Source organism: Gymnogyps californianus, chromosome 21 (genome assembly GCF_018139145.2).
Source record: "Gymnogyps californianus isolate 813 chromosome 21, ASM1813914v2, whole genome shotgun sequence".
Lineage (NCBI taxonomy): Eukaryota > Metazoa > Chordata > Aves > Accipitriformes > Cathartidae > Gymnogyps > Gymnogyps californianus.
This window is the reverse complement of record NC_059491.1, coordinates 1,816,309-1,827,335: the sequence shown is the minus strand read 5'-3', so window position 1 is coordinate 1,827,335 and position 11,027 is coordinate 1,816,309. Positions and strand designations below refer to the sequence as shown.

Below are 11,027 nucleotides of genomic sequence, written 5' to 3'. Positions count from 1 at the left end.
AAAAGGCATACATATCCTGAACCTCACAAACAGTACTCTGACTTTGTGAGCAAGACATCCTGAGGAATTTCCTCTACATAGTTTGAGTCATGGTTTAACCGTTCTCAGAGCATGCTCAGTACAGTCTACAAATATTATAGAACCCATTATGGCACCCGTAGGAAAGCTAGGTTTTCAAATGTGTCCAGTTAGGCTAGCTGCTCTGCTTGAGACACCTTGGGCCTCCATGGCTACAGCTGCAGCCGGGCGGTACAGGTGTGGATAGCGTGGGACGCTTAGGAGTCTCAAGTGGGGCAGGTCGGAGGAGAGGGCTCCTCCTGAACGGACACTTCTGAAAACGCTAGCCTGAACATCTTAGAAGTTACTGCTTTCTCAACAGATGTACACGTACAACCTCACTAAGGTCAAGAACAGTCGGTGTTCCGCTCTGAACAACTCCTCTCAGTCCTCCTAGCAGGAGGATTACATCTCACATTCTTTTAGAATAACTTTCTCTCCACGTGGTGGGATTGTTTCAGTCCTTCTGGAAGAAGGGAAGCAGACATCCAAGCATAGTGATGCTCTGCAAAAAGGAAAACATTCTTCCCTACTCATGAGAGGAGTGAGGGGACTTGTATAGCAAGTCACGATCTCCTCTGGAATACGAGCAAATGTCCAGGAAACACATAAGCATGCTCTTGGCCTACCAAGGCCTCCAGAGGCTGCAGGAGGGTTTCAGTGCTGCTTGTTTTGCAGGGGGCTGGTGGGTGGAAGTGGGTGCAGAAGAAGAACCAGAGTCCCTAGGCACTGCTTGTGACCCCTGGAAATGGCAGATCAGCTTCATCCGGGTTTCTGTGTTTGCTGAATGGAGAGACAGGAATTGCAGAGCTTCCTTGAGGCACCAGGCGTACCCTTCACAGTAATCCTGCTGTAGGCTTTTGGCAGATGCTGCAAAAGCTGCAAGGGCAGAAGAGAAGCGTTACACAGGGAGGCTCAGGCTGGAGCTTTGCCTAAAAGTAAGGGCAGCAAGCGTGATGGGGGGATGTACTCACCTCGGCTGTATTTCAGGTAGCTGACAGTCATCTCCAGGATGTCGGCTTTCTCCAGCTTGGAGTTGGGCTGGTGTCTCTGAAACTCCTTCTCCAGGAGCAGTTTCAGCTGCTCGATGCTGCTGTTAATCCGGTCACGGCGCAGCTTCTCTACAATGGGCTTCCTGAGCTGTAACACAAAATGGGAAGAGGACAGTTAGCAGTGAAACTTTCCCCTTCCCATCTCTATATAACCTGCTGCTAAAGGGGTTCGGCCTTCTCCGCTCTTTGCCCTCGCGGTCACAGCGACAGCAGATACTTACTCTGTTCTTCTCTTTGGGTGTTAGGATTTCCAGGGAGAGAGCGCTGGGTGCCATTATCCCGAGTGCTGGTTTCAGCTCGGAGCTTGCTGGTTAGCAGGTGGAGAAGGGAGCCGGGAGCTCCTCTATTTATACGCGGTGGCTGCATACAAATGTATGGGTCCTAAGCGACTTTGAGTTTCCCACAGTCGATAGCCAATCCATGCGTGCCCTGGGACAATAGAGAAAGCATCTATTACAGCATGGCAAATTGACTGTGAATTGCCTGGGGATAATACCCTGCTCCCAAAGGAGCAGGTGGACTGGGGAGTGTGTGACACAATAGGGCTTGGCATTACGGCGCTGGGGTAGGAACGTGGGAAAGCGCTTGCCATCATTATGATCAAACTTCTGCCTGATGTTGGGAACGTCAACATCTCAATGTGCTGCCTTTTCCCAGGCTGTGGTGAAATTAAGCACAGAAGACTGATCCCAGGAAGAGATAATGCTCTGTGCCCCTGACCAAGAGAGAGGTTGAAAAGGAAAAGATGCAGAATTAGAGGGACTAAACCCTTTCATTGACATTAAACCGTGCTTAGATGAATACAGTACCAGATAATTTTCGGGCAACTAGAGACTAAAATTGAGGGAAGAACCCTTGAAACAATTTGTACTAAGCAGTTAGCTTGAGATATTTTCCTCTCCATTGTTAAAATACTTAAAGTCCCTCTGTAAGTTATATTCAGAGCTCTTCCTTGCTTTTGTTTGGGTAATCTGGGCTTTCCTACGGCAGCCCGTGACATGTAATGATTATGATGCCTTTCCCAAACATGTCCTATTTAATTTCATGCCACTTTGTAAACGCCTCACTGTTCCCTTGGTCCTGAGTCTCCACGTAAAGCACCTAAATATATTTTCCCTTTACAGGCAACTGAGATGCAGTGAAAAGTCCATTCTTGTCTATTACTTTGCTTGTATTATCCCACTTGCAGAATGTAAATACAGGTGCTAGGATATCCTGTGACTCTGTTCAGTCTTGGGCCTTCTCAATGTACGTGCCACGTGTATTGCAATGAACACAAGTAATGAAGTGGAAAGGACCAGATAGGATCCAGGATTAAAGCTGCCTTTTTGAGATTTCTTTTTTTTTCCCCCCAGGCTATTTTAGGTTGCCTACTCAGGTCTACTTCCCCCCCCAAGCACAATCCAATACGAAGCTAGTCTCATTTAAGATCTGTCACTCAGGCATGTGAGGCCTCGTATTGACAAATTCCCAGTTAAGCTTTATGGTACATCTGTTTCAGCTGTAGTATGTGGCGCTCTATGGGTTTAAGGGGAGTCGTGCATGGGCATACTTTTCTTTTTCCTTGATGCATGTTCCATGGTCAGAGGCTAGAACAGGGACTGAACCTAGATTGTCGCTAATAGGCTAGCAGGTTGGGGATGTTAGTTTTTGAATACCTGTTTCTTACTCCAACAATATTCATGAAACCCTTACCTATTATTTCCTGTGTCTGCCTTTCAAACCCAGAAAGGAAACCTTTCATTTCACTGTCAACTGCAGTCAGCCTGTTTCACCTGCCCTCAGCATCCCTCGCGATAAGCCAGGGCCAAAACCTGGGCCTGTGGGTACATAGATAGCAACGTGTTCCAGCACACATCGCGTTGTTGCATAAAAGGATACAATCCTGCAAAGGATGATCCTGTAACTAGTTATTAACCTGAAGCTTACAAAGCCCCTTTTAACTTCCTGGCTTCTCATGGCAGTGACTTTCATGGGTCAGCCATTCTCCCCTCCTCCCTTCCCAGCCCAAAGACATTTTACCTTTAGATGGGTCACTTCGGGTGTCACAATTTTAATTGTTGATGGTTGTCAAAAACCTGTAATTGAATAGGCAGTATGAGTCCTATTCAAAATCAGTTCCCTGAATTATTTTGTCAGCTTGTGATCAGCAGTATTACTTGCAGCCAGGGCAATCCCTGGCTGCACGTACTTGTGCCATTATTGGAGCACAAGCACAGGGCTTTGTGCATCTCTCAGGGGTCACATGAGATGGAATGGACAGCAGGTCCTGCCACGCACCGTATGGGAAGGAATATGTTTGCAGCAGCAGCGGGCACAGTGAGATGGGAGAGAAGCTTTGACCCAATTTTCGGTTCTGAAAATATGGAATGAGTGGTTTTAAATAATGCCATCCTATCCCCAGCACAATGCCCCTGGACTCCAAAGGGCTAAACCAACTCCCACTGATTAAAGCATTATCCCTTCCTTTAAGTGCTGGGCAGATGGTGCAGCAGGCGTTAGCTTTCTTCTCAGGACCCACAGAGGCACACTTCTTTTGTTGACAGTTTAACACTGTGAATGGGGCAATGTGGGAAATCCTCGGAACTGTGGACTCGCACCATCTGATGTGAATGGTGAACCAGGCATGCTGCCTTGCAGCGAGCACACAAAACAACAGCCCTCTGGGCTCGCAAACGCCCAGCTTCTCTCCCCCTCTCTCTGTCAGTTGAAAAGATAGCAAATACTCAGTTCCCCCTTGCCTGCTTCACCTACCCTCTGTATATTATTGATGGATAAAAGAGAAACAAATATTCCCCCCCCACACCCCCCTGTTTGGTTTGACTATTAAGGCCTGAAAACTTAATGGCAATGATATTTCCCAACTGATGCTTCAGAAAAATAAATTGTCTAGACTAAGGCTGTCCCTAGAACATATTCATTATGGAACTGGGTGCAGTATGCACTTTCTCTAAGGATTTCAGTAAGGAAAAAAAAACCCCTGTGCTGTAGGCAGTCCAGTTGCTCTTTGTTGAAAGTCTGTAACTAGTTTGCTCAGTTTGAGCGTTTTAAAAATTCAGCTGTTAGCGCAATAGTCTGTCCCACTGAAACATTTGTGATCCAAGCCCTTGTCGCTGTCCTTCATATCCATGGGAGGAGTTTGTGCCTCTCTGACTGTCGCTGCAGAGCCAGAACGAAAGATAGATTGTCTGAGGCTCAGAAGCAGGGGTTTCCCTGTTTTTGGAATGAAGGATTAAAAGAAACACATCCCCCAAATTGCCAAACACGTGGAGTTGACTAAACAATGTGACACAATAATTCCCTTCTTTGGAGGATGGTGTGAAATCTGGACCCACTCGTGAGAGATGACAGCTATGCTGTGGACAAAGAGGCTTGCTTTCTTAGTGGCCTTGTTTCTCTGTAAATCACATCACGGTCAGGAGTTGCATCATGAAGATGCAGTCTTCAAAATCACACATGAAAACAGGGAGGTGTCCTCACTCTCACTTGGTGTAGATATTGAAGAGTGTAAGGGGAAACAGAAAGCTGCAAACAATTGTCAATGTCCGTACTTAACAGACCTTGCATGTCAGGCAGGAGTCCTAGCTTTTCCTAAGGCAAGAACCACCATGCTAATTGTCTCCCAGCGTAGATGCTCACCGTCTGACCCTGAGCTATGGTGTGCAATCTGTGCGCCATAGGTTGCTTTGAGCTGAGGAACAACCACAGAGGATCCGGGAGAGGTAACCACCCAACCCCAAGACGGCCATCAGTAGGTTTGTGTTCATTAGAGTCCGTAAATCAAAACAGCTGGAGACCGCTCGCCTCCGAAATTGGTGCTGGGCCATGGAGCTCTCTGCTTCTGGTTTGTAGGCGGTGGTTTCAGCCCAGGTGCAGCCTTACTACACACACTGTTTTCACAAGAGCTGCTACTGCTTGAAATACCAATTGGCAGCTTTCTTAGCCCATCTGATACTTAGCTTTCCGTGGAGGGGAAACCCAGTGTATTGCAATGTAGCAACAGGTCTGGAGGAAGGTGGACTATCAGAAAAGAGCACAGAAAACCTGAATTTCATTGTCTATGTTACACAGATTTGAAAAGCAGTGCTCCTGTACGTCTGTGGCTGTACTTACAGCACACAACTTGATGGCTTAAAGCATTCCTTTCTATATCACTTTTAGAGCATTTTTATTTTAGACCATTTCCTACATTCATGTCACCCTGTCTCACAAATGCTATTGATGATGTTTTTAAAGAAATAATTATGATTTTTATTTTTTCTGTGCCTTCCTTAAATGGCTTAAAATCTTTCTGACAACCCCTCTTGAGACACCTATTTAGTGTCAAAGAGCATAACGTTCCCAAGTCTTAAAAGGGCTCTTGCATAATACTGATCGATCAATGTGCTCCTTGGGAAAATAGCTCTCCAGATGGTCTATCGGGACAGGAATTGCTGGTCATCACAATGCAGAGCCAAAAAGCGTCACTAATGTGGGCTGTTGTGAGGCACGCTTCCTTTGTGGTCCCTTTGAATGTCATAAATAGGGAAGAAAGTGTGGGAAACTCTGAGAAACTCAGGCCCACACTCTGAGGTTAATAGGGGCTTTGTCAGGAGAGTATTCCTGGGCTGTGGGATCAGCATAATAAACAACATCTTCCCTAAGGGTGGGAATGTGTTGGAGCAGGGGAGAGTCACCCCAGGGGACAGAGGAGCAATAAGAAGCTTTGCTTTCAATTATTATAAATTATAATAATTAATAAATTGTAAACATAACCTTTGCTGTGCTAAGACTGGTGAAACCGGAGGTCTGGCTTTTAGCTCTCAAGTAATTGGAAAACTAAAGCCCAGAGGGGCAAGTTTTTGGCTGGCGAAAAACAGAAGCGGTGCACTTGCACCAGCCGTGGATCTGACTCCCTGGAGCAAATGGAGGCTTTCTGGTGGGGTTTGGTTTCCTCTCCCTGCCCAGAAGGGAGGCGCTTGCTGTTTCCCTCCCTTACACCACTCTGCAAACAGCAGGTCTGAATCTCACGTACGCTAACAGCTAAGCGTGATCGACTCCGCCGCTATAGCCAGAGTAATGTAACACGGCCTCAGTGTAAATGAGAATCAGACCTTGTGGTTTGAATGACAGTAGCTGTGTCTCTCCAGATTTATGCCAATATGGGTGGCAGGAGTTCTGGGCTTAGAAGTCTGACTGTGATCTCACATGAGTTTTGCACAGTTGTCATTGCTACAGCCTGTTCCTGTGTTAGCCTAGAACTAGAGGGACTGGGTTCAAATCCAACAGTCTTCAGTTTGTGCAGCTCTTCTTTGGTTTCCTTTTCTCTTTTCTGTTTATGCTGTCAGTTTTAAACAAACAGCAGTGATGCTGCCAACTGTGACATTCACAACGTGGTTTACTTGGGTGGTAACACATCAGCTGCAGAAGATACCTGTCCACATAATAGCAGCAGACTTCTCCACGCCACGTGTGACTCTGTTCCCAGTCCCTGCAGTGCATTGTCAGGTTGCGGTGTGCTTTGGGGCACACTGCATTTTGACTGAATCTGAACTCCCTCAAAGTTCCTATCTGCAAACTGCCTTAATTAGGCTTGATTTAAAAATGCACAGGCATGGATGAACAGCTTGAATTTTGCTGGGATTCAGAAGCTTGTACTAATTGACAAAGACAAGTTGAGCACAGCAAGGTGAAGTGACTTTTCAAGATCGCTAAGCAACCACAAAATCTAAAAATATCTCTTCTGAATTATTTAGTAGTTCATTAGGAAGAACAAATCTATCTGCAGCATTGGTATCAGCCCCTGATGAATTGCAGAACTGTACCAGAAACCCACCTTGTATTGCATTGGCAGACAGCTGAAGAGCACTCAACCAGCTGGTGCATTCAGGGCAAAATAAGAACCAAAGTGATCCATGCAGCTGTAATGAGGTAGAGCAATATGTTCTTGACCTGGCTAGCTGGCTTTTTGGTCCTTTCCATACATCTAGCAGAGGGTTTCATCACAAATCAAGTGAGGACTGGCCAGGTACAGCTAGCAGTGTTTGAATGCAGTTTGATCTTGTCGCCTTAGCAGATCTGAGTTTGCTTAGAGCTTAACTAAGCAGCCATTTGACAAGATCAGATATTCTAGGTTTCCTTTTGTTTAAGGAAGAAAGCATATGCTAGAAACGAAGCTTTTCAAGGGCATCTCTCCCAAGGAATCTGAGGAGAGTTGAAATTGTTGACCAGTGGTGTTTCATGCTGTTACTATATCTCTGGAAGAATGAGAGGGTTCCCTGTCATGTATCCAAATCAATGTGTTACTGTGGTTAGATAATAGTTTTGTGAACTGACTATTTGTGCAGATTTCTTTTACTTTGAAGAGAAGGGAAAATAAAAGGTGAATAGTCCCCGCTGAGGAATGAATGGGAACTCTTCTAAGGAAAAGTGAGTGAATGTTATTGGGGAAAGCGCTGTGTTTTGGAGAGACTGTTGGTATTTAAGGTGCTCAAGGGTGGCTTTAGGATCCCCTTCTCATGCTTTTCTTCCTGCTTCCCCAAATACCTTCTGAATCCCTTTTTGCTTGTTCCCCTCATCCATTCCCTCTGGTGTAGCTGTGTGGGAGAAGGACAAGCACATCCTTTACAACAGGTGCTAATCTTCCTCACATCACCAGAGCGCAGCTGGCTGAATCCTCAGGGGACAGGAATCCCACGGGCTGTACGTAGAGAATCGCAGCAGAGTCTAACAGGGCTCGCGCCGAGGCTGCGCACGGATGCTACGGTGCCTCTCTCTGCAACGCACGGGAAGCCCGGCTGCTTAGGTTGGGTCGCTCAGCTGGTGCAAGCCAGGTGGGCAGGCTGTTGTAAATCTCCGTGTAAGAGGATATGCTAGACTTGTTCTCTGAATTGAGGGGAGGTGAAAAAATCAAGGGAGGATCGTTTAAAAGCTACTTGGCAGAGAAACCATCTCTATGACAGGCTGGATAGAAAAAAACCTCGAAAGGCTGGTGGAGTGTGGCAGTTTCTCAGCTCCGTGGCACGGGCCCTATTCATGGCATGTTTTGGACCCTTAGGAGGATGTCAGAGCAAGAGAATAAAATGTTTGAAGGAGAGTATGGGGAAATAATTTAGGAGAGGAAATGCTTTTTCAATCTCTGTTTGCTATCAAATTATATATACTTTTAGCCATATACGGGCATATTTCACTTCAGTAAAGAAAGCAATTCTGTTATTGCCTAACAGAATTCGTGTTTAGGGAACAGAAGGTGCTAAAATTAAAAGACAACAAAAACTAGTTCACCCCATTGCGGGTGGTTTCAAAGAGGAGGGTAGGATCCCCAAGCAGAGTCAGGTGCCAAACTCTTTGGAAGTTATTAGGAGTTTTGCATGTTGCTACCTCCCAAACGGATAGAAAGCATAAGACTGAACTCAGGTTGGTGGGCAAATTAATGGGGAATGGGGGGAAATAAACTGGCTGTGAAATTAGCGGTTCGTTGAAGTCTGAATAGGTTGCTATTAAGTATCTGGGTCTACACCTCTCAGTATCTCACTTCAATTTCACCTCCATTTTAATTTTTGATAACTTTTCCAGAGGTTGCTTCTTTGCAGGATCTGAAATCCTGTTCTGCCAAATGAATTTCACAAGTATAAACTATGTACTGGAATGAAGGGCTCAGAAATATGACATCTCCTGATAGCTTCCCCACTGCAGAAGGAGTCTACATGCAACACTTAGTTCAGGAGTATTAGCCATTTTAATAATTTCAAACCAAAGGATTAATGACTAAAACCGTTTTTATTGTGTTGTACAGTGAAGACACCAAAGTTGAACATCACACAGGATGAATACATCACAACTTTATAAAAGCTTTTTAAGATCTTTAGCATGTTCAGTGAATTATTATAAAGTACTTATTGCCTCCCTTCCTCCCCTTTTCCCTTAAGGTATATCACAGGTATTTCCTTTACAAAAGGCATTAATTATCCCTCAACTGAGAGTGGCACATACTGACACTACGAGAATTTTCCCTAGAGCTCTCTGTTATCATCATAACTTTCTGTAAGAAGGTATACTAAAAATAGCATAGGAACTTCAGAAGAATCAGCATTTCTTAATAACATCTTTCACTCAAAAGGTAAAGGCTCAATACTCTCTTTATGATACAAAATACATTCTTCAAAGTGCTCCTTCTTTAGGAAGATCAATACGTTATCTAGAGACAATGGAGCACTTGAACCAGTGACCCAGGGAGTTAGGAGAAAGATTTCCACTGACAGCCACAGACTCAACAGCCTTGCCAAGCAAAAGCGTGATGGAAACCGAAGGGCTTTTGGCTCTCTAAATCACCGCAGAACTTGGTCCTCTCTTTGGCTAGGAGCCCCCAGTAAAAGCAGCAAATTTGCTGCAAGATACAAACACAGTCCTTCACTATGAAGGGAAACTACTCAGCGACCCTCATTTCTGGTGACAGAAAAACAATAACCGCCCCCCTCCCACCTTTGGAAAGCAATGTTTCCTACTTTAAAGAGGAACTATTAAATCACAGGTCCCTCTAGTTTTTGTAGCAAAACATGGGAATAAAGCAAAGTTCAGCAGGTCTACCAGGGTCTCCAGATGGTCGGAGCAGCAGCTGCGGTCTTCTGGGCAGGTGGCTTTCTGGCAAACAGACAGGGTGACAGAGGTGAACTACGCGGCGCAGGCGAGTACGTGGCATCTGCACCCATCTGAGCTTTGCAGAAATGCTTGATTAGCTGCACTTGGGTCTCTTTCTTGGGCTCATAGTAGGAGAGAAAATGCATAGCCTCCTTGAGGCACCGCAGGTATCCGCTGTTGAAGTCCTGCTCTAGGTTCTTGTGAATGAATGCTAGAAAAGAAAGAAAGAAGCAAATGCGGTGGGTTAAGATCATGACCAAAACGTGGCACAGTGGTGATTGATGCATCAAGTTCCTTTCAGGAGCCTGAGTCCATGAGCCTTGCTCACGTGACCAGACCTGGTGTGTTATAGCCCCTGCACGCTTCAGGGGCCAGGGCTATATGGGAGGGCGAAGGCCTGTGGGAGTAGACTTTACAGGGTGTGCAATACATGCTCTGCACTCACTTGGGTCCTGCAGCTGGCTCTGCTGCTTCAGGTAGCTGACAGCCACTTCCAGGATGTCGGCTTTCTCCAGCTTGGAGTTGGGCTGGTGTCTCTGAAACTCCTTCTCCAGGAGCAGTTTCAGCTGCTCGATGCTGCTGTTAATCCGGTCACGGCGCATTTTCTCCACCACCGGCTTCCTCAGCTGTAAGAGAGATGGAGCAGATTGCTAAGGATTTTCTGAGACCTGACCTAATTTCCCCTTCTGGTGCCCTGATACACACATGTTCAAAGACGCTTTCTTTTGGTAGGAGCGCTTTGCGATGCTGCCTACCTGTTCCCCGCTCAATTTCATTTTTAAAAATCTACACAGTCTCCTTTATCGCTCTTTAACCTCTTTGCCTTCCCCCAGACCACTTTCTCCCTCCTCTCATCTTTTCCCATGTAGTATTTATTCGATAGAGGCAGCCCGTTGCGTAGAGAGCAGGCCAGCCTTTCCAATCCTGTCAAGGGCTCTACTTACTTTATTCTTTTCTTTTGGCAGCAGTTTCTCTTCCATGTGGATCATGAGAGCGTTACTGGGAGCCATTCTTAGTGCTCTCAGTCCTGGGCACGGACCCCCACGTCGGGCTGCTGTGCTGAGCGTAAGACTATGCTTTGGCAGCTACCGACTGCCTCTATTTATACATCAGGGAGCTTCAGCAGATATGTGAGTCTGGGGATTGCTGGTGTTTCCCACAGCCGTTCAGCCAATCCAGGCAGGCAGCCGAACAATGGAGGAAGCATCTATTAGTGCATGGTACATTGATTGCAAATGCCCTGGAGAGAATAACCTTCTGCCCACGCTGACTGGTGGAGTGTGCAGCGTGGCTCTTCAGGGC

At 46.1% G+C, this 11,027-nt stretch overlaps 2 protein-coding genes across 2 annotated transcripts; both read right to left on the bottom strand.

Moving 5' to 3' along the window:
* Nucleotides 1-682: 682 nt before the first annotated feature.
* On the bottom strand, nt 683-1,384 carry LOC127024825 (transcription factor HES-5-like). The gene is made up of 3 exons (XM_050909516.1): nt 1,331-1,384; nt 1,032-1,197; nt 683-936 (listed from the first exon to the last, which is right to left on the bottom strand). The coding sequence occupies exons 1-3, from the start codon at nt 1,382-1,384 to the stop codon at nt 683-685; spliced, it is 474 nt and encodes a 157-aa protein (XP_050765473.1).
* Nucleotides 1,385-9,670: 8,286 nt separating this feature from the next.
* On the bottom strand, nt 9,671-10,750 carry LOC127024826 (transcription factor HES-5-like). Its single transcript, XM_050909518.1, has 3 exons — nt 10,670-10,750; nt 10,171-10,351; nt 9,671-9,936 (listed from the first exon to the last, which is right to left on the bottom strand). The coding sequence occupies exons 1-3, from the start codon at nt 10,733-10,735 to the stop codon at nt 9,671-9,673; spliced, it is 513 nt and encodes a 170-aa protein (XP_050765475.1). The 5' UTR covers nt 10,736-10,750.
* Between the last annotated feature and the right edge of the window lie 277 nt (nt 10,751-11,027).

What these genes read in the sequence shown, in the direction of transcription:
- LOC127024825 (XM_050909516.1), bottom strand. Translation starts at nt 1,384, where the DNA reads ATGGCACCCAGCGCTCTCTCCCTGGAAATCCTAACACCCAAAGAGAAG. An exon ending in CACCCAAAGAGAAGAACAGA is followed by an intron (nt 1,198 to 1,330) that starts GTAAGTATCTGC and finishes TTTGTGTTACAG; the next exon opens with CTCAGGAAGCCCATTGTAGA. An exon ending in CTACCTGAAATACAGCCGAG is followed by an intron (nt 937 to 1,031) that starts GTGAGTACATCC and finishes CTGCCCTTGCAG; the next exon opens with CTTTTGCAGCATCTGCCAAA.
- LOC127024826 (XM_050909518.1), bottom strand. Translation starts at nt 10,735, where the DNA reads ATGGCTCCCAGTAACGCTCTCATGATCCACATGGAAGAGAAACTGCTG. An exon ending in TGCCAAAAGAAAAGAATAAA is followed by an intron (nt 10,352 to 10,669) that starts GTAAGTAGAGCC and finishes TCTCTCTTACAG; the next exon opens with CTGAGGAAGCCGGTGGTGGA. An exon ending in GAGCCAGCTGCAGGACCCAA is followed by an intron (nt 9,937 to 10,170) that starts GTGAGTGCAGAG and finishes TTTCTTTTCTAG; the next exon opens with CATTCATTCACAAGAACCTA.